The 19,730-nt window shown below is 47.3% G+C and overlaps 1 protein-coding gene and 1 long non-coding RNA gene across 2 annotated transcripts; one reads left to right on the top strand and one right to left on the bottom strand.

Annotated features, from left to right (window-relative positions):
• Nucleotides 1-1,238: 1,238 nt before the first annotated feature.
• Nucleotides 1,239-19,574, bottom strand: ARHGDIA (Rho GDP dissociation inhibitor alpha). The gene is made up of 6 exons (XM_083430232.1): nt 19,424-19,574; nt 6,100-6,304; nt 5,041-5,124; nt 3,952-4,028; nt 3,769-3,832; nt 1,239-2,874 (listed from the first exon to the last, which is right to left on the bottom strand). The coding sequence occupies exons 2-6, from the start codon at nt 6,287-6,289 to the stop codon at nt 2,675-2,677; spliced, it is 615 nt and encodes a 204-aa protein (XP_083286358.1). The 5' UTR covers nt 6,290-6,304; nt 19,424-19,574; the 3' UTR covers nt 1,239-2,674.
• LOC310672692 lies at nt 8,239-9,944 on the top strand. The gene is made up of 2 exons (XR_014508725.1): nt 8,239-8,479; nt 8,849-9,944. It is a non-coding gene; the product is annotated as an uncharacterized lncRNA (long non-coding RNA).
• Nucleotides 19,575-19,730: the final 156 nt, after the last annotated feature.

Raw genomic sequence — 19,730 nt, 5'->3', positions numbered from 1 at the left:
GACAGCATTTGTGTTTACATATTCCAGCTTTCTCTTAAGGGGTGCTGCTGAGGATGCTTTGCCTGAACTGCTCCCTTCCCTCATCCATACACCAGCTCCAGGACTTGAAAACAGTGTCCACATAGCAGCCATGAAGTGAACAACAGGATCAGGCTACCTTCTTTAGGCTGAAAGGCTACATTCACTCACAGTCCACCCTCCAGGTCCTGCATGCCAGCAGTGGCTATGGCCACCCCACATGCACAACACACAGCCACCCACCCATTGGATTTGAGAAGTTGGCCATTTGCATCATTACACGGTAGAAAAACTCAGCAGAGACCCCCTGTATGGCATGGAAAATCAGCAGCTTCTACACTAGCAGCAAAAGGGATACGGGTGGCGCTGTGGGTTAAGCCACAGAGCCTAGGACTTGCCGATCAGAAGGTCAGCGGTTTGAATCCCTGCAACAGGGTGAGCTCTCATTGTTTGGTCCCTGCTCCTGCCAACCTAGCAGTTTGAAAGCACCTCAAGGTATGCTAGTAGATAAATAGGTACCGCTCCGGCGGGAAGGTAAACGGCGTTTCCGTGCACTGCTCTGGTTCACCAGAAGCGGCTTAGTCATGCTGGCCACATGACCCGGAAGCTGTACGCCGGCCAATAAAGCGATATGAGCTCCGCAACCCCAGAGTCGGTCACGACTGGACCTAATGGTCAGGGGTGCAGTAGGGGTCCTTACACTAGCAGCAGGTATTCCTGGCATCAGATGGTGATGGCATGAATGCTCACAGGTCAAGCTGCAAGGAGCTGTTCCAATCAGTCTCCTTGCAGATGGTTCTAACAGCGATCCTCAGTCTCAGAAAGTGTCAAGGGTGGGAATCAGAGAGAAATCCCTTTGGCATATAAGGTATTCATCTATGGATTGTTGGGAAAGAGTCCCAAGTGAAATGTAGATTCCCAAGACATTTCCCCTTCACACGTTTGAGAATGTGCTATCAATAAATGGTATCACTGCAAAAGCTGAATTTCCTAAGCCACCACTTGGCAATTCTTCCCTGTTGAGTCAGGGACAGGATGCTAGCGGCCCTTAAATGTTGTTGAACTCCCTGCTCCCATCAGTCCAGCCAGCATTAAGCAAGGGTCAGGGACGGATGGGTGTTGTAGTCCAGCAACATCTGGAGGCCTTGGATGTTTGAGCCCCATTTCCCCACTGCTCACAGCAAGCTTGGAAGAACTTCGACGAGGAGGCGAAAACCATGTCAGTTTCAAGATTTTATTTTACCGTCAGAAAAGGGGAAGCTGATGATTCCAAATCTGTTACTCCAGATCTTTAGATTTACAGACAAAAACGCATCAAATCAATTTAACCCAAAAAAAAAAAATTTCCTGCAAGGGACGGAGTGGGGAAGAGGAGTCGGGGGCAGAGACGTAGCTATGACAGAGAACCGCGCACACACACGCTTGGTCCCAGTTCTAACACAAGTTTGGGACTCGCAATAGCCCCGCTGAGTTGGGCTGCTGAGCTGGAACGTGCCCACCTGACAAAACAGAGAGCAGGCCCTGCGAGGCCTCCTCTTTCCACGCCAGTGGGGTTTCTACTGGGGGGGGGGCAGGCAGGGCTGTCCGGGCATCATGAAGGAGAAGCATCTAATCAAGGCAATAATAAATACTGACAGGCCAGGCACATGATTTCAAAGGCAGAACAGATACATAAGGCATTCACTGCTCTCGAATATTTGTCCATAGCAAGCTCTTTTGTTCGGATCAGGTGAGGAGCAGCTGAGCTGGGCCAATCCTTCTTCCAGCCCTGAAACCCAGGGACTGCCCTGGGACTGCAGGGCTTTGCAGCCAGTTTAGGTGTGACAGAACTAAGATGGAGATGACAGTGGCACTCGTAACTTCCACGCCCACCAACAGGCCCCGCCTCCCTAGCTGGAAGCAAGCGCTTCTCTGGCCACAGGGAGCCTGTAAGGGGTAGCAGCTTAAGCCCTTGAGACATCAGCCTCAGCAGGGGGATGGTCTGGCCAGAAGATGCAAAATCAGGAGGAGGGAGGGGTATGTGTTGGGGGACAGGACAGGAGCACATATAAAAAGTGTAACAAGGTCGGGGGGGGGGGCCCTCCCTGGAGGATGTATGTTACACACATTAAGGCATCATGGTTACAGGAAACCATCACAAATGAAAAGCCGACCCATGTCTCCGGAGGAGAAGGGGCAGGCCATGAACATGATTGAGCCTGGAAACAATTGGGGAGGGACGGGGGGGGGGGGGGCAGCAGCAGGCAGTTCCCAGCTCTGCATGGAATCGATTCCTCAGCACCTTGCCCATCACCCAGAGACAGGAGTGCCTCCGAATCCTCTCCCCTGCAGGCAGGAATATTGCTTCCCCTTCAGCACCTGCCTGAAATGTATTCAAAGTGGGTCAGAAGCAGCAGACCTCGTAATCGGGAGGCCGGAGAAAGGAGAGGGAGCACTTCCACCTCTGCGCTTGGGCCAGACAGTGCAGGTTTGGTCAATTTCTTTCAGTGATTCTTGGGAGGAAATATGTGGGGCGCTGAGCCAAAAGGTCTTCCTGATGAGCTTAAGAATGGGGAAGGGGGAAGGGTATCCAATGCCAGCACTTTGGTACAGGGTGGGGGGGTTTTCTACTGTAGCCGCTGTCTGAGCAACTCTCAGGATTTGGCTAGGGAAGGGGCTAATCCTTCCACTCCTTCTTGATGTTCAGGTTCCACTCCCAGGAAAGGTGGTCTGTCTTGTCATCGTCTGTGAATTTGGATCGGATGTTGTAGCTGCCCCGAGCCAGCATGCCCTTGGGGGCTTCCTCCATGGGGGTCAGGAACTCGTAGTCCTCGGCCCTTGGCCCGTAGCTCCCAACCATGTAGTCAGTCTTGTCAACTAGGAGGAGAAAAGACACAGACACAGTACATGAACCGGAATATCTGCCCATGACTCTCCAAAGAGTTTTTGTGGGGGGAGGGAAGAGCCAGCCTTCCAAAGCCATTGGAATCACTCGCTGCTGCTGCCGCCTGCATGGTTGGCATTCAAGCGGAAGCAACGCATCCTCTGTATCAGCTCAAACACCAAGTTCCAGTTTTATTGAGGTAATGTTTCAAACTAAAAGTTGACAGAACGCTTCTGAAAAACCATTGTGAAGCCCCTGAGGAGATTTCACCCCTCCCACATCCAAGAATCTCCTGAGGAGTCTGCTGATTCTGCAGAGAGGAGGAGGCGTGTTCTGCTCTCTACTTATTCTGCTCCAGCACCACATCAAAGAGTCAGTGAGTGAGTCGGTCGGTCAGTCAGTCAGTTGGAGAGAGAGACTGAGTGTTAGAGATTGTGTGCTGCTAAGAGCAGCTGCAGGCACTCAGTGCGGTTTAGCATTCATTTATGCTTAGGCTCATTTAGCTCTGTATATACTTGTATAATAGTTGTAGATAGAATAAAGAAGATATTCTACAGAGCTGCTCTCCGAGTTGTTTATATACTCTGCTAGACTCTGCTGTACTCTGCTGTGCGACGACTGTCTACTTGTGGAAGTGAATCCGGTGCTCACAACTCTAAGCTGTGAGTCCACAGCACTTTGACCTGTTCCTGTGAAGAAGGTGGTCTCTGGAAGTGCTACCCAGCTCGCCTAGCCCAGTCGGGGCTGAAGTGGATGAGTCCAGTTAGTGGCACTGGCTCAAGGGCGATGCTGACAGCCCCCCCCCTTTTTTTTGCTCCGTAAAAAGCAAATGAAAGGTATGGGATCCACTGCACATGACCCCCCCACACACACTCCTTGACACTTACTTTTTACTCCTTTCCTGAATGTGTGCTGAATATACTTCAACCCCGAAACAATCTCTTTGTGCACCTAAATAGACAGAGAATTCCATTAGCCAACATGCACTTTTCTCTGACACACAAAATCCTAAAGGCCAGAGCAATGTGCTTAGCGAACCGAAGGCTGACCAATATGACAAAAGACCTCACCCGAAAGGAGATTTTTAGCTGGTATTCAACACCTTCCTTCAGCACAAAGCACTGCTTCTTGAAACTCTCCAGGTCACCTGAACAGCAAGGAGAAGGCAGGAATCAAAGACAGGCAAACTTTCCACTGAGAGTTTTAAAGCAAAGAGCAGCAGATTGATTTCTATGTACTATTAGCATATAAAGCCCTTAACAACTTGGGACCAGTTTACCTACGAGATCCCTTTCCTCCACATGTGTCCATTTGATTACTTAGGATCGGCACCACATAATACCCGCTCCTCATTTTTAAGGACTTGATTATTTAGTGTGGCAGCACCTGCCCTTTGGGGTCACCCTGCCTATTGAGGTCAAGCAGTTGCCTTCACTGTACTCTTTCAGACAATCCAAAGGCACGTATACTAGGCCATTTTGCAGGCTATTCAGCTGGTACTGCAGCACTCAGTAAAATGGCTGGGTTTGCATCGAGTCCTACTGTAGTCTAATATTTCCTTCTTTCCAAAAGGAAAGAAAAAGAGAATTGTGCATTCAGGTCCAGATTGGTTTTCCCTCTGGCAACCTGCTTATTCCAGCTGGCAGCTCTGCTACAACTCTGCAAACTGCACTCTCTCCTAGCCAAAGTCTGGCAGACCTTTCCCAGAATGCAAAGGTGCAGATGTGAAATGAGGCATGTGCCTTTGCTGGGAGACTGCTCTACCACTGGACCGGTAGGCTGTCTGAACAGCGAAATATAAATTTGGCTGCTCTGAAACTAAGACTTAGTCTATCTCATGGATCAATGCTGAGCCCTAAGATGACTTTAACACAAGCCTATTCTGTAATAGGCAAGACGAGCCTTAAACCACATCACAGCAGCAACTGTGCAGGGAAAACTCTCTTCAAATGGCTCTCAGATCTGGCAATGACCTCTTCTCTACAAAACTGGGTGCAAAGCAAATGCTATAGGGCGAAACTCTGTGTAGTAGTAGATGTTTGTATAGGGCTGGCTATCTGCAGTGAGAATGCAATGTATTGAGATTGAAAGATCCTATGGTGAGCCAGACTAGCCTACCTGTACAGGACTGATCATATATTCTGACCTAACCCACTCACCTGTGAGGTCCAACTCCAAGGGTCCAGGAGCAGTAGCGCAGACCAAAGTCAGTTTTGTTACCACCACGTTTGGAGTGCTGGGATCTGAAAGAGAAGTTGAGGCATAAATACCAGAGGGTAAGCAGACCAGTCCTTAAGTATCTCATTTGATAGCTGCAGGCATGGGCTGCAGAGCAGAGAAGCAAAAAAGCATGGCAAGTATGGATCCACCAATGTACTGCGCAGCAGTCAGCAAACCTGCAACCTGGTGAGCCTTTGGGTTGTATCCAATTCAATTCTCCCATTAAGGACCTCTGCCTGTGCAATTGGGCTTGTTCTCCCTCCTTTCTCCCCATGCACCTCCATTCTGGGTTTTCCACCACCACCACCACCTCTGCTGAGCAAATTTGGGGAGAGTGAAGGGAAGTCTTATCGTGCAGGCCAAAGTCCTTGTGCTAACAGGTCAACTTCATTGGATACAACCCTTTGTGTCTTCACTTTAAGATAAGTTTACTTAATGTTCTCTTCACAATTGGACTGTACTGAAAGCCACAAGTGGATCCCAAAACTGAGATTAAGAGGAAAGCTTTGTGCCTTTAACTCTTCTGGTTCCCTGGTCCTTATAGTTTCTCACCCCCTACTCACCTACCAGTACTTATTCCCCATCATCTCAGGTGCTCCCAAAAAAGTAATTAGCAGTGTGTGTGTTAGAGAGAGACAGAGAGAGAGAGAGAGAGAGAGAGAGAGAGAGAGAGAGAGAGAGACAAGAGAAGGCTTACACAAGTTTACTCCTGACTTAGTTCTGCTTACAAACCTGTAGAGTTTATTCAAAGTCTAAAGTTCCAGTTTGCAGAGACAATTCCCCCCTCCAAGACCATGGATTTCAGGACTGGGCAACTCCCAAGCTTCTTTCCTCAGGACCTCAGCTCTTGGCTTAGACCAGATGGTTTCCACACCACATCCAAATGGAAGAGGGCCAAATACTTTTGGAGAAGCATGCATGTGTGAGAAAGTGGGGCAGGTTTCAGAAGGCCTGCTTCCCTCACACAGTAGGCCCAAGTACGTCCTCCAGGGACTCACCGACAGCGATGGCAACATTTCCCAACAGGGCCTCCTTGTACTTGCGTAAACTCTCATCATCCTTGTCCAGTTCCTGAATCTCCTGGATGCTCTTCTGGGCAGGGGGCTTGTAGTTGACAGAGTGCTCGTCCTCCTCATTTTCAGCTGCAATCTGGGCCAGCTGTTCGGGGGTAGGCTCTTGTTCAGCCATTTCTGCAACTATGACCTATGGGGGGGGGAGAGGAGAGAAGGAAGGGACACAAACAAGCACATTAGCTACGGCAACTTGGCTGGAAACGGCAATGTCTGCAAGGGGAAAACCCTTGCCAAAGCTCAAGGAAATTCCCCAGGTGCTGTAATCCTTTAACTTTCTGAGATTTTTGTCTTTGTGCACAGAATTCCTGAAGGAATTAAAGGAGCAGAGACTGAGGTTCCTAGCTGATATGCTCCCCTCCTCCTCCTCAAAAGAGGCACCACAGGATGTGAACCTTTGCACTTTGCCCCCTGCTGCTGAAGTTAAAGAGCTTCATTGCCAGACAGATGTTCTGTTCCACCTCACTCAGGAGCTGGAAGGAAGGGAATCAACCGAGTGACAAGCTTGCTGCTCCACCCTAGTCTTTATCACTGCATGCTAGCTCCATTAGCCAAATTCTGCCCCATATACGCCAATGGCCCCCCCAACTCACACAGCAGGCAGACTAGGGTTGGCAGCACCTGCTGCCCGTCTGAAAGAGAAATGAAGCCAACGCTAAACAAAGCCAGCGAAGGTGGCTGCTGCTATTGGCTGGGGTGGGCAGGCAGAGGGAGCAGTCATGGAGTGAGGTGGGGTAAGCTTCCTCCAGGCTCTCTCAGGACAGCGAATAGGAAGCTATTATGGTAACCATGGTTAAAGGAGCCTGCTCTCATTATAAAACCCGGTTCAGACACTCCCAACTCCTCCGCAGGCTACAAAAAGCCCTTTGAAGTTGCAACTCATCCCAGGGGGCTCCCTGGAAAGGTTAGAAATGATCTGAGGTGGTGTTCTCAAGCAACAGGGTTTCAAAGGCCTTGGAATTTTCCTTTTGTGCTGTTGGCAACCAGCAAGCTCGGGCCGCTTGTCTTTTTCAAATAAATAAAAAAATGGTGGTTCAGGGGAAGTAGCTGTTCCGCTGCCACCAATTTTCTTCCTCTTGTGCCTCTCCTCTCCTCGGATTCACTTTGCATAAATATGCAGAGGTCAGAACAAGGGCTAAAATCACGCCAACAGCCACTACACAGATGCTAAAAGGACCCAATGAGGGGAGAGTGGAGCGCACTTGAAACCTGGAACAAACTCCACACTAACCAAACTGATTAGTTGTGGACGGGCTGTTGCTTCCAAAGTACAATCTCATTTGAATAGCGTGAAGGGGGAGCAAGGCCAGGCCCTGAGGAGCTGTGACAAACAATAAGTTGAAGTGAAGCCAGGTCTTTTGTCTCAAAGCATCACAAACGGGAAAAGAGCATCAGGATGCCAGATGAATCCTGCTAAACACTTTAAAAAAAAAAAAAAAACTTTGGCACTTTATTATGAAATCTTATTGGGTAACAAGGCAGAAAACAATATACTCCCCCCCAACCCAGTGAGCTTTCAAAGGTCTTCTCTGCTCATAAAAAGCTGCCTTATAATGCAGCGGACATTGGGCCTATCTAGTTCAGGGCAGCCTACACTGACTGGAAGCAGCTCTGCAGGGTTTTTAAGCCTGCGGTCTTCCCCAGCTCTGCTATGGAGATGAGTCAGGGACTTTTTGCATGTTCTCCACCACTGAGCTATGGCTCTCGAGTCTAGCCCAGCCCCCGACTGTGCTCTGGGGTCTAAAGTTTGTGTACCTCCAAATTTCAGGACCACTAAAAGACCAGACACCTGGCTGTAGGAACTGCCTCAATGACAGCAGCTTTTGCTACTTAGTCCTCTTTGAGTCCTTGCCTTCCTTAGTCCTTGCCTGCACCTGCAGGGCTTGGATGAAGCAGCAAATCTCAAACTGGGCAAAAGTATGCCAAAGTCAATCAAAACTGTACAGTCATACCTTGGATCCCAAACGCTTTGGTACTCGGACGTTTTGGCTCCCGAACACCACAAACCCAAAGGGAGTGTTCCGGTTTGTGAACGTTCTTTGGAAGCCAAACGTCCAGTACAGCTTCCTGCAGCCAAACAGAAGCCACGCTTTGGTTTCCAACGTTTTGGAAATCAACTTCCAGAACAGATTTTGTTCAACTTCCAAGGTACGACTGTATTTCAATTTTCAGGAAGCTTTCTCTGCCCTTGTATTTGATGGAGAACAAATGAAAACGGGGACAGAAATGTTTTGTCACTAATTATTCAATCAGGTAACGGACAGCAGTTCTGGAAGGGATTTGTTCATGTGGCTTACAATGTATTGATGTTTTATGATGTCATAATACGATGTCGGGACGCGGGTGGCGCTGTGGGTTAAAGCCTCAGTGCCTAGGGCTTGCTGATCGAAAGGTCGGCGGTTCGAATCCCCGCAGCGGGGTGCGCTCCCGCTGTTCGGTCCCAGCGCCTGCCAACCTAGCAGTTCGAAAGCACCCCTGGGTGCAAGTAGATAAATAGGGACCGCTTACTAGCGGGAAGGTAAACAGCGTTTCCGTGTGCGGCTCTGGCTCGCCAGAGCAGCGATGTCACGCTGGCCACGTGACCCGGAAGTGTCTCCGGACAGCGCTGGCCCTTGGCCTCTTTGAGTGAGATGGGCGCACAACCCTAGAGTATGTCAAGACTGGCCCGTACGGGCAGGGGTACCTTTACCTTTAATACGATGTCATAATTTTTCTAACCTTGGCAACAAGCAGTGTTAGAAACTAAAATATATAAGCTAGGTGCCATACGGCTCCTTAAACCAAGGTTACAGTTGCCAAAATGGAATGTCTAGTTGACATTTTTTGGGCAAGACGGCTCTAAAGTCTTATTTTTCAAACAACAGACGGACTGTGATTGATTAATAGTTAAACATCTGGCTAGTTCAGATTACATTCTTGAGCTAGGTTAGGAGCTTTGAGAACTTACAAGAAGAAAAGCTACTTTATTTAGACAGTCCAGATATATATTGGCGTATTCCTACCTCTTTTTCTTAATGGTGACATGGACCATTCATAACATATGAACATTATTCACAACTGTGAGCAGGGTAAGTGGAGACAATCTACAACAAATTAACTATAATGTCGTTCACTGCTCCTGTTCACGTTGTAGAGAAAACATTTCGGTTCCTGAAATTCATTCTGATTGTGCAGATAAAATATAACCAATAGAATTGTACAGGATGGGGTATTAGTATGTGAAAACAGTCAAGATCCAAGGATCCCCAGGCTTGCACCTCCAGATGGTGATGTCAAGCACCATCCTGTCACTCAGGCATCTTCACTTGGTTGCAAGTGGCCGACAATCAGATGCAAAATGCACCTGGCAAATTTTGTACAATGGCCACAAGTCTCCTTGCTTATCCTGCTGAAACAGATATTAACACAGCTAGCTCTCTAGAAAGTGAAGCTTATGGGTTGTTGTTGTTTTTAACAATTAAGAGTAGAAATGCCAGGATTTCAATCAACTAACAAGGACTCAGCACAGCTGGAACAACTTTTTATTGGAAGGAAGAACTCCACAAAGATGGCTCAATGTGCAAAACTGTATCCTCTATCAACTGGGAAAGTACAGCACATCACATAGGATGATCTGTGCCTTCCATCCGCAAGCACGCACAACTCTCAAAGGGGAAGGCAGACGTGGAAGGAACACTCCAAAGGGCAAACTGCATCCACCAGAAAACTCAACTATATTTGTAACATAGGCTACTTCTGCACCAGACATATAAAGTATGATTACACCACCTTAACATTTGGTCCTTCCTACAAAGGGCTCTGGGAACTACAGTCTGTTTAGGATGCTGAGAGCTGCTTTCTTCCTTTGCAGAGGTATAATACTCACAACTCCCTGGGAAGAGGGACTGGCTGTTAAACCACTCTGGGAATTGTAACTCTGGTTCCCAGGATTCTTTGGAAGAAGCCATATAAAAGATGTTTAGTGTGGTGCAGATGTGGCCTCCGTGACTATATGTCTTCAGTATAAAGAAACGCTTGCTTCTCCATAGCAAGTTTCCTCGATTTAAGCTTCTTTCAAAGAGACTGATGTGGTTGTTCTACCTAAGTACTTGAAAAGGCGCAAGTACTGATTTAGGGAGGCTAGGTATTACATGGACACAAAAAAGTGCTCCAGACTTCTCATAAACACTGACATTTGCTGAGATACATGTGTCGTGAAAGGGCAGGGCTTCAATCTTTTGACTAGAGCAGTGTTAACTACTACTACGATTTAAAGTTGACTGAACAAACACACTGACCCTGACCTTTCACAGGGGAGGGAGGGAGAGAGTCAAAAGGCAGAGATTTCCAAGATACCAGGCAGCCAATACAAACAGCCTTCTTCATAAATATTCAGTAACAAGGCATTGGCCAACACGTTCCTAAGCCAAGACAACTATGTTGAAATGAGCAACTAGGTATGCCCCACTTCAGAAGCTGTGTTAGAAACTCAGATATATAAGCTAGGCACCAAGCGGCTCCTTAAACCAAGGTTACAAAATGCACCCGGAGCCTGTCTAATTTTGAACACTGTTCATAATAACCAAGGCTAAGGAATGGGAAATGACCTGGGGCGGTTACCTTCCAGAGGAGGAACACCAACCCAAATTGCCCCTGTCCCTCCTTGCATCATAGAACTGTAAAACATACTTCACTACAGTGGTACCTCAGGTTACATACACTTCAGGTTACATCTGCTTCAGGTTACAGACTCCGCTAACCCAGAAATATTACCTCGGGTTAAGAACTTTGCTTCAGGATGAGAACAGAAATCGTGCAGCAACGGGAGGCCCCATTAACTAAAGTGGTGCTTCGGGTTAAGAACAGTTTCAGGTTAATAACAGACCTCCAGAACGAATTAAGTTCTTAACCTGAGGTGGTACCACTGTATACCGGGGAAGGGCAGTTGTCTGCCCCCGCCTTGGGAGTTGTTTTCTTGTGTGCACACAGGGTCCTCAAGCGAGCAGCAGCATTTTCCTCGCTCCAGCTGGAATGCCCCTTTAAGGCACACAGGCTCGCTGTCAGGACTGGAAGTATAAAATGATGCAGCCCTGCCCTACCACTGGAAAGCAGAAATGCCCCTCCCCTTCCAATCAGGAAGCTGGCTCGCTCCCCAAGGGTGTGACCACATGCCTTAGACGTTACTGAAGAGCTGCTGCCACTGGCACAGCTCAGCTGCTTTCCTATGTGGGTTAGGCCCACTTACAGGCTTCTGCCTACAACCCACTTCTTTTCCCCTAAAGGCAGCCAAGAAGCAATCTATTGGGGGGGGGGGGGAGAGTCTATCAGAAGTACCTATTATACCACCCACGCTAGCATCATGCAGTCCCAAGTTGTGCTGCTAGGCTCACTGTTATCCTTGCTTCCACCCGAACCCCGTTAAAAGCAGCTAGTAGGATTAATGTGCAGTCTGATGAAAAATTCCCTGCCCTACACAAACATAGCCACACACCACCTCCAATCCTGGAACCGACATCCACATTACAAGTATTGCTGCAGAGCGAGAACCTCGCCATCTTTTATGCACCCCAGAAAACTAAGTGAGGTACATAGCAATAGCAGCAATTATGAAATACAGGGATCGGGGCAATACACGCAGAAGTAACCTTGTTAATAAACCCACAAGCCTACAAAAAAATGTTAATAGCGTGTGGGTGTCTTCCCTCCTCTGGCAGTCCAAGGGGCTTTTGTGATGGGCACAGAAGAGGGATGTTGTGACTCTCCCATTCACTTGCCTGCATGCAATTCCTTGTTGCCTATGACTACCCAATTAATGCAAGGCTGCACTACAGAAAAGAGTCAGGCAGACAATGGGTCCACTTGGAGAGAGACACCATCGAAAACATCCCCACAACAGCATACCCATTTCTCCAAAACAAACTGAAGAAAATCCCCACAACACAGGTTCACACAGAAGAAAAAAGTAGGCAAGCTATCCCAGTCCCCCTTAACCCCCCTGGCCCATCACCCACATATTACAACACGCAGCACAAAACCTCCAGATAAAAACCTGGCACTGTCTAAAAGACTTCTATGAAAACGACAAATCCATACCGAAACAAGAAATACAAGCCAAACTAGGGGACACAGAAATACCTTGGCTACCACACCATCAACTACATGCCTTCTTAAACAATCCAGCAGTAAAATCAGCAGCGACTAGGCCCTTGATCACCTTCGAAAACCTTCTCCTGGCAGCAGAGGGACATGGCAAAGGGATGGTATCCACAATATACAAAATACTGCTCCAAAATACCACAAACTCCCTTAACACAATCAAAGAGCAATGGGAGCACGACATAGGCTATGAAATTAACTCCACCCAATAGACTAGAATGTGGTCTAAATCTCTCTTTAAATCCGTATCAGCCAAAAGAAGAGAACTCACTCTGAAACTCACCTACAGGTGGTACTTAACACCACGGAAACCGGCGCTGATATGCCCAGGAACCTCACCAAGATGTTGGAGAGGTTGCACCTCCACAGGCACATACCTCCACATGTGGTGGGAATGCCCTAGAACACACCCCAGAACTGGCACTACTGAACATCTTCCAAGATCATAATGGCGACTCACATACAGAGCTTATATCCCACCTACTCTCAGCAGCCAGAAGCCTCATAGCCAGTCACTGGAGAGACCTGTCAGGAGTAAACATGGACCAATGGTATCAAATTGTATAAGAAAAGGCCTTACTAGAAAAGCTAACCGAAAAACTGAAACTGACACAGGGACAAATAGAAGAGGATGCCTTCACCCCAGTATGGCTCCCCTTTATCACATACACAGCCCAACAAGACAAGAGGAACCCACTGACAGAATACGAATCAGTCTGGCTTACCCGACTCAACAAGCCCTCTCCCCACCTCACAAATGCAAACAAACCCCACTGCAGCCAACCATAGCCACTAACCACACCCTGCCCCCCAATACCTCTCACTACCAAGGAAATGTAATAAACAAATAGAAAGAGAACCTACCCAATTGACGCTGACACAAAACCCCACACGTACACTATATAAAAGAATATAAGCCTCACCACCCCACCCCTCTTCTTCCCCAACCTTATACTGTACTCAACACAATTGTCTCACAATAAATGTAACTGATTTGTAAGAAAGGCAAATCTTTAATAAAAATAAATTTAAATGGGAGGGGGGAGAGAAAAGAGTCAGACAGGAGCTGTCAGAACTGGATTGCATGATTCACCATTCACAAAGCACTGCAAGCCCAGCAGCGACACAGAATATGATGACACTTTGCCACCCCTGTCTCCCTGTCCCAGGCCAGAACGTTAATCCTCTAAAGACTTCTGTCAATATGAGGCTGGAAAGCCATTTCAACTGCCAGGACTTCCAGGGAAGGCAGACACCACAGCCTGGCCCCACCACACACAAGGGACTATGCAGTCCTAGAAAGCAGACTTTGCTACCAGTACATGCAGATTTGCTGCAGGCGAAGGAGCCATGCAATTGTAGTATAACAGAGAAGGCTTTGAGGGGGGAGGGCAAGCTCATAGGCCCTTGCCAGGGTGCAGCTTCCCTTCACATCAGGCCACAAAATCCCTGCCTGCATTAAGAGGAGCCGCTTCCAATCAAAGAGGAAGGCCACTTTCTAACCAGCCTCTTAAGCCCCTTCCTTGGAGGAAGAGAGCAGTTTTCTAAGGGTCAGCAGGATAAAGACCGCCTAGAGGGAACAAAGGCCCTTTATCGCCATTTCCAGGTGGCAGTCAAAGCAACACCAGCAGATTTGCTTTTAATCATGCTCTCAGGCCCTCTGCTCATGAAATCTGCCAAAACGGCTGTGCCCAATACCAGAAATAGCCATTCAAGTTAGACTTTCCAGTTTTTCCAAGCACAGCAGAGGGGAACAGTGGCACAAACTCTTGCAAGATTGGCGCCACAGTATCTTAAGCAGCAGAGAGAACAAATTTTGGGTGGGTGGGGGAGATTCCCATGGAAATCACGCAGCGTTGTTCAACTTGTGCTCCAAAGGACTGCCAAGAGTTTTGTACCATTCTAAAGCAGGACTAGGGAACCTGTCGTCCTCAAGACATTGGTGGACAACTCCCATCACGTTTAACCACTGAGCATGGGGCTAATGGGTGTTGGCATCCAACAAGACTTGAAGGACCATCAATTCCTCACTACTGCTTTATGGTGCCATGGCGCCTTTTGATTCCAGCAAATAGCTAGGTGCAAGTCACATGAGCGAAAAGCCACATACATAAACTGAAATGCGAGCATCTATGTTTAACTACAGCAAGCTTTGTTTAGCTTCCCCTGTATTCACCCTGTCTATACTACTAGATCTTTCCATTATCAAACCACAGAATCATATGCAACAAGCTTAGTATTAGAACCTTTTGTACAACCTTAAATCTTCTACAGCAGAGAGCATGGGCAGGGCGATGCCTGTAAGCTTGCAGATACATGCAAATCATGGAATTTGGCATGAAAGCAAAAGCCAAAATGAATTCATTAGTGTTTAAAGCACCAAAAGGTTTTGCTTTTGCTTAAACACAGATTAAACAAACTCAGTTACCCCTCTTGTTGGGTATTCCATTGTTTTAACAGTCATATCAGCACATTAAAAATGTTAAGGATCACCAACAGACCACAATAATATTTAGATACATTGGAACAATTTGTTCATACATGCATGCATGCATAGCCTACACTAGACCATGTAGTGCTAACAGAGTTTAGTTCAAAGTTATGAGTGCATCATTTCAAAATTAGTTCATGTTTTCCACATGAACTACATACACTTATTTTTGGAAAATTATTCTATGCCATCTAGAAGGAACAGGAAATTAAAGATGAAAAGAGCAAAAAAAAAAGAAGGGGGTTATTTTAACGCTATATTTGTGTCCTATCTGAACTGGAAAGTGTGCAAACCTAGGAAGAGAAGATGGGTCAGGAAAAGGGGAATTAACTAGCACTGCAGCTTCAAGGACTATTTAGAACACTTCCCATACTAATATAGAACTGACAAATTATCTAGGAACTGGAGCACCTCTAGACCTAAATATAGCTCTAGAGCAAGCTGGCATCCTCAAGCACCTGAATTTGAGAGCCACTATCATGTTGACATGATTAACTCAGAGGGGAATAATAATCTGAGCCAATTTTGCATCTGAAGATTTCAGGCAACACCTAAAAGTATCTGAGATTAAAAACAGCCAATTAGTAACACAGAAAAGCTTGCCTGCCCTCAAGTGATTAGGGTACTTAACTACATCCGTACGGTCCAATTCCCAATTGCTCTCACAGCAAATGGCTCTATATATTCTCTGCAGCATTAAAATGACCATCTCATTCCTTGGTCAGCACAGACTGACCAATACAACACTGGCTATATCAGTCTGTTACATGCCACCCACTGGTCAGACAATGGGTCAATACAATGGTTCAGGGAGGGGAAACCTGCTTCACACACACTTTCATTCATGGGATAAAATCACTATACTGTACAGAGGAAAGTAAATGTGTAAGCAATCTTTAGTGTGAAAGGGTCAAAACTAATGCATTGGGCTCTATTATACAGCTAACATCTTTCAGGAGCAGCAGGGCAGCTTGTTTGCAACTGCCCAGCCGTACTGCTTGCCAGCACTGCTCCCAGTTTCTTTTACTGACAGAGCCTCGCTACTCATCCAGCCTTTTCACCCTTTGGAGGTTTCTAAAGGGAAGAAGGGGGGCCCAGAGAAGCAAAGACTCAAGGTCTTCCAAGAAAGCACAATCCACATCATTAATCAGGCTGCCAGACAGACAGAGGAACATTCAGCACTGCAGGGAAGACACAGGGTTTTGCCACCAGGGAAATTTGCTGCTGATGAGAGGCAAGAACAGAAGCTCCTCACACGAATGGTCCCCAAGGCTGAGCCACTAATTCACTTTGGCAGAAGGTTCCATCTGAACGAACTGGAGATCCCATTAGCCTTAGAGCTAATGCACTCTGCTGCAGTGAGGGAGAAAGGGATCAGTGGGGAGTTTGGATTTATCCTTTTTGCATGCACAATTGAGCCAGGGGATGCAGGAAGCCATTGATTGCCAGATCATGTAACTCTTGCTGGCTTTGACCACATCTGTTAACATTTCGTACAGAATTGAAAAGACTTTGTTGCTAAAACATTCGCAGCCTTTAAATCCTGATACAGATCTCTTTCACAAACTAGCGTTTCATAACCTCCAAGCATTGGTGAGCTTTGCTTGAGTGCTCTGAAGTTCTCATACTGGTGGAGAATTAGGCACATTTACCCGCTGTGCAACGTTCATTTGCCACGATGTGTTAGCTGATAGTACAAGTTTGCTAAGCTGCAGCATACACAAGCACTCACCATGGAAACAGAGCAGCAAATATTGACCAGAGTAAAGGCATGACAGGAGTCCTGGCTTTTACTGGTACTGCTACAGTGCCAACCTAAAACATTAGGAAGCCCAAAGCCAGTAGATCACTGGTGCTGAAAGGTCAGAGTTGTGTGTTAGATGAGCTCTGAATGTTGGAACTGAGAAAGTGAAGACCAAGCTGGCAGGACTCCTTACAGAATAGCGCCACAAGATTGGCAAAGCAGCTGAAGCAATCCAGAGTAAAGTAGGTAGATAGACTGGATAACTTGTAGCACACTGGCAGCTAGATCACTTATCAAAGATCCATTAATCACTGCTTGACTGTAGTCACTGAAATCCTAAATTACAATTCCTTTATTTCACCCACAGCCTGATAAGGAAAAAAAACCCCATACATTCCCTAAAGCAGAAGAGAGTCATCTTCCTTGCTGAGTTTTTTCATACAGAATGGCTACATCAAGGATAAAGCTTTTGCTTCCAGGATATTCCTGATGTGGTTCACGGAGCATCAAGACTGACCAGATTTCAGTCCCTCTCTGACCCAGGGGCCAACCTTGGCATTCTGGACCTCCCCATTTGGACAGTGAGGCCACCTTGGGCAAGCCACTCTTATGTACCTTACCCCACATGAGTAGGGACAGGGCTTAGCCAAAAGGGTGAGCTCTTGTCATAGTCTGCTTAAGCAGCTTCCAAAGTGCCCAACAACCAGCTGGTTGTCAGGAATCGGAAGCCCTGCACAAAGTAGGATCATCTTCCAACATTGGTTTGCGGTGAAATAAGCTGCTGAAATGAAGTGGGAAGGGAACCTTGCTTTTCGCATCACCTTGATGCCTGCTAGTTCTCCGGACATCATTTGTGACTGTGAAATGTGGCCTGTAGAGCCAAAAAGGTCCCCACCCTAAACCAAATCTTGGCTGATTAGTTGCAGCCTATAAGAGGAAGCCTACTGTGCAACCAGGCTGATTAAGGAAATGTAGCTAAGATTTAGTGCACTCTCAGAAAGGATGCAGACAAAATACATGTTGCATCTAAGCCATTACAGACATAGAATTACTGTTAGAAGGAATATTGTTTTACAGCCTTTTTTGTAATTTATATTCTTATAACTGTTTGCAGGACTGAGAAGTTGGCACTAGATTTACACACACACCTTACAGATAAAGTATGACTAACTTGTGCAGATAACATTGTGTCTCCCACTCTCAACACCTCTGTTACTAGTGGACGCTTAGACAACAGAACACTCCGTAACAACAGAGTCCAGGTCTGTGGGTGCCCATCCAGCATCTCCTGGTCTTTCCAGAAGACTGCTAGAAGAATAGATCAGCCATTTTACCCCGAAAACATTTTATCAGTGTCATTAATCCAATGTCAAAAAGTAATACAGCCCTACCTATGGCAACAAAGCCCTACAAATGTATAGTGGTCAAATTAGTCCTCTGCTTCCAGTGACTTCTTAGCCACAAATATGATCATGCCGCCATAAATACGTACCCTATTATCAATCACATTTTGCTATGGAATTAACATTAGCTGCATAGCATGCTGTTGGTCCATAGGATATGCATTTCATCCACATCTCAATGTGAAGGTAATTAGTCTCAATGTTTCAATCCAGCCCCTTTGTAAGGTTCTATAAGCAGAGCCAACATGAAGTATATACCATGGAGAGAACAGGCTCAAATAAAGGTTTTGTTAATAAAACAGTTTGAGTAGTGGCCTTTTTTAGTGATTGCAATATGAACGATCACCCACACCAGGGCTTAATATAAAAAGGAGAGATGCTCTTCAAGCCTGTAGAGTGTTCACATTAAGACTGCTGAGCTAGAACTCCCATCAGCCCTAAGGAGCATGCTCAGAGGTGACAGGAGTCCAACAACACCTGGATAGCACCACATTGGCTTCCTCTGTGCTAAACCTAGAAACAGAAATACATCAACTCAGTCATGGATGAAATGGTACTCTCTGTACAACACTGAGTCCCCCTTACTCCAGGGGGGAATCCAGTGTCAAAATGCCAGGTTTTAGCTCAAATAAAGCCCTGAGCCATACTCAAGCTCACCCATACTCTCTCATACAGCAACTTTCTCAAAGGCCTTGGGTGAAATTTCATGTCATGAGACACCAAGCAGGCACTTAGAAAAATAACGTTAACACACACTTGCTGCAGGCTTGACTTGAAGGAATTTGCTGAGGAAAAAATAAAGCTCCTATGGAGGAAAGACCAGGAAGTTGTGAAGGCCAGGACGCCTACCCAAGCAGCTATAGAGCAGGTAGAGATACACTTTACGTCTATTCCAACAAAACAGACAAAGAACCAAAAGCAGTTTATAATGGGAACTGGTCACTTATTATAAAGGAAGGCAGGAACATGAAATCTGGGTATGAACAGAGTAAAAAAAGATCCAGGATTAGCCAGCAGAAAGGGAAGTTTATTCCCTCCCGCACCCTATGCCAGCAGGTGCCTACATGGCAGCACTAACAGGCACGGGAGACTATTAAGCGATGGAGATATTTAACTTGATCTAAGTAATAACAGAATAAGGAGGAGACGAAGTTAGCTGCGGAGCTCAATGGACGGCACCCCAACCGATATATTAAAGGGAGCGCGCAGAGGTCGCCCATTCATAACGCAAACCGGCCCTGAGGGGTGCGACTCCCACTAGGGCGGAAGGGAAACCAAAAAACCACCCCGGAGAGGCGACGGAGAGCGGCGGGCGACCATCATCGCCAAAGCGAAAGGAGGGTGGGGTGGAGAAGCCGGATGGGGTGGGGGGGAAATTCGGGAGAAAAGGAGGCTCCCAGGCACTGCAGCAGCAGCCCGTCAAAAACCCGAGAAGTCCCGACCTCAGCCGCAGCCCCCTTGCCCAGTGCCGGCCTCTACCTTGCGCCGGTGCCGCTGCTCCTGCTATTTCTGCCGCCACCGGTGACAAACGCCGCCCGCCACCGCCCAGATCCACCCCGCGCGCGCGCCCCCGCCCCCACACTTCCGCGATGCTCCCTCGGCGTCACTTCCTTCTACCGGCAGGCAGGCTATCCCGGCTGCCACCCGCCCTCCGCGGAGACGTCACGTCCGCTGAGCGGGCCGCGCATTGGCTTCTAAAGCGGAGGCGGGAAAAGGGAGCCGAGCCCGATCATAGAGAGCGCCCCAACTCCTAGAGTATCTACATATATAGAGATAGGGAGACGGG

This window comes from Podarcis tiliguerta, assembly GCF_965153285.1.
Source record: "Podarcis tiliguerta genome assembly, chromosome: 2".
Taxonomy (NCBI): Eukaryota; Metazoa; Chordata; class Lepidosauria; order Squamata; family Lacertidae; genus Podarcis; species Podarcis tiliguerta.
Note: the sequence above shows the minus strand (reverse complement) of the source record. Positions and strands in the feature narration are given on the sequence as shown.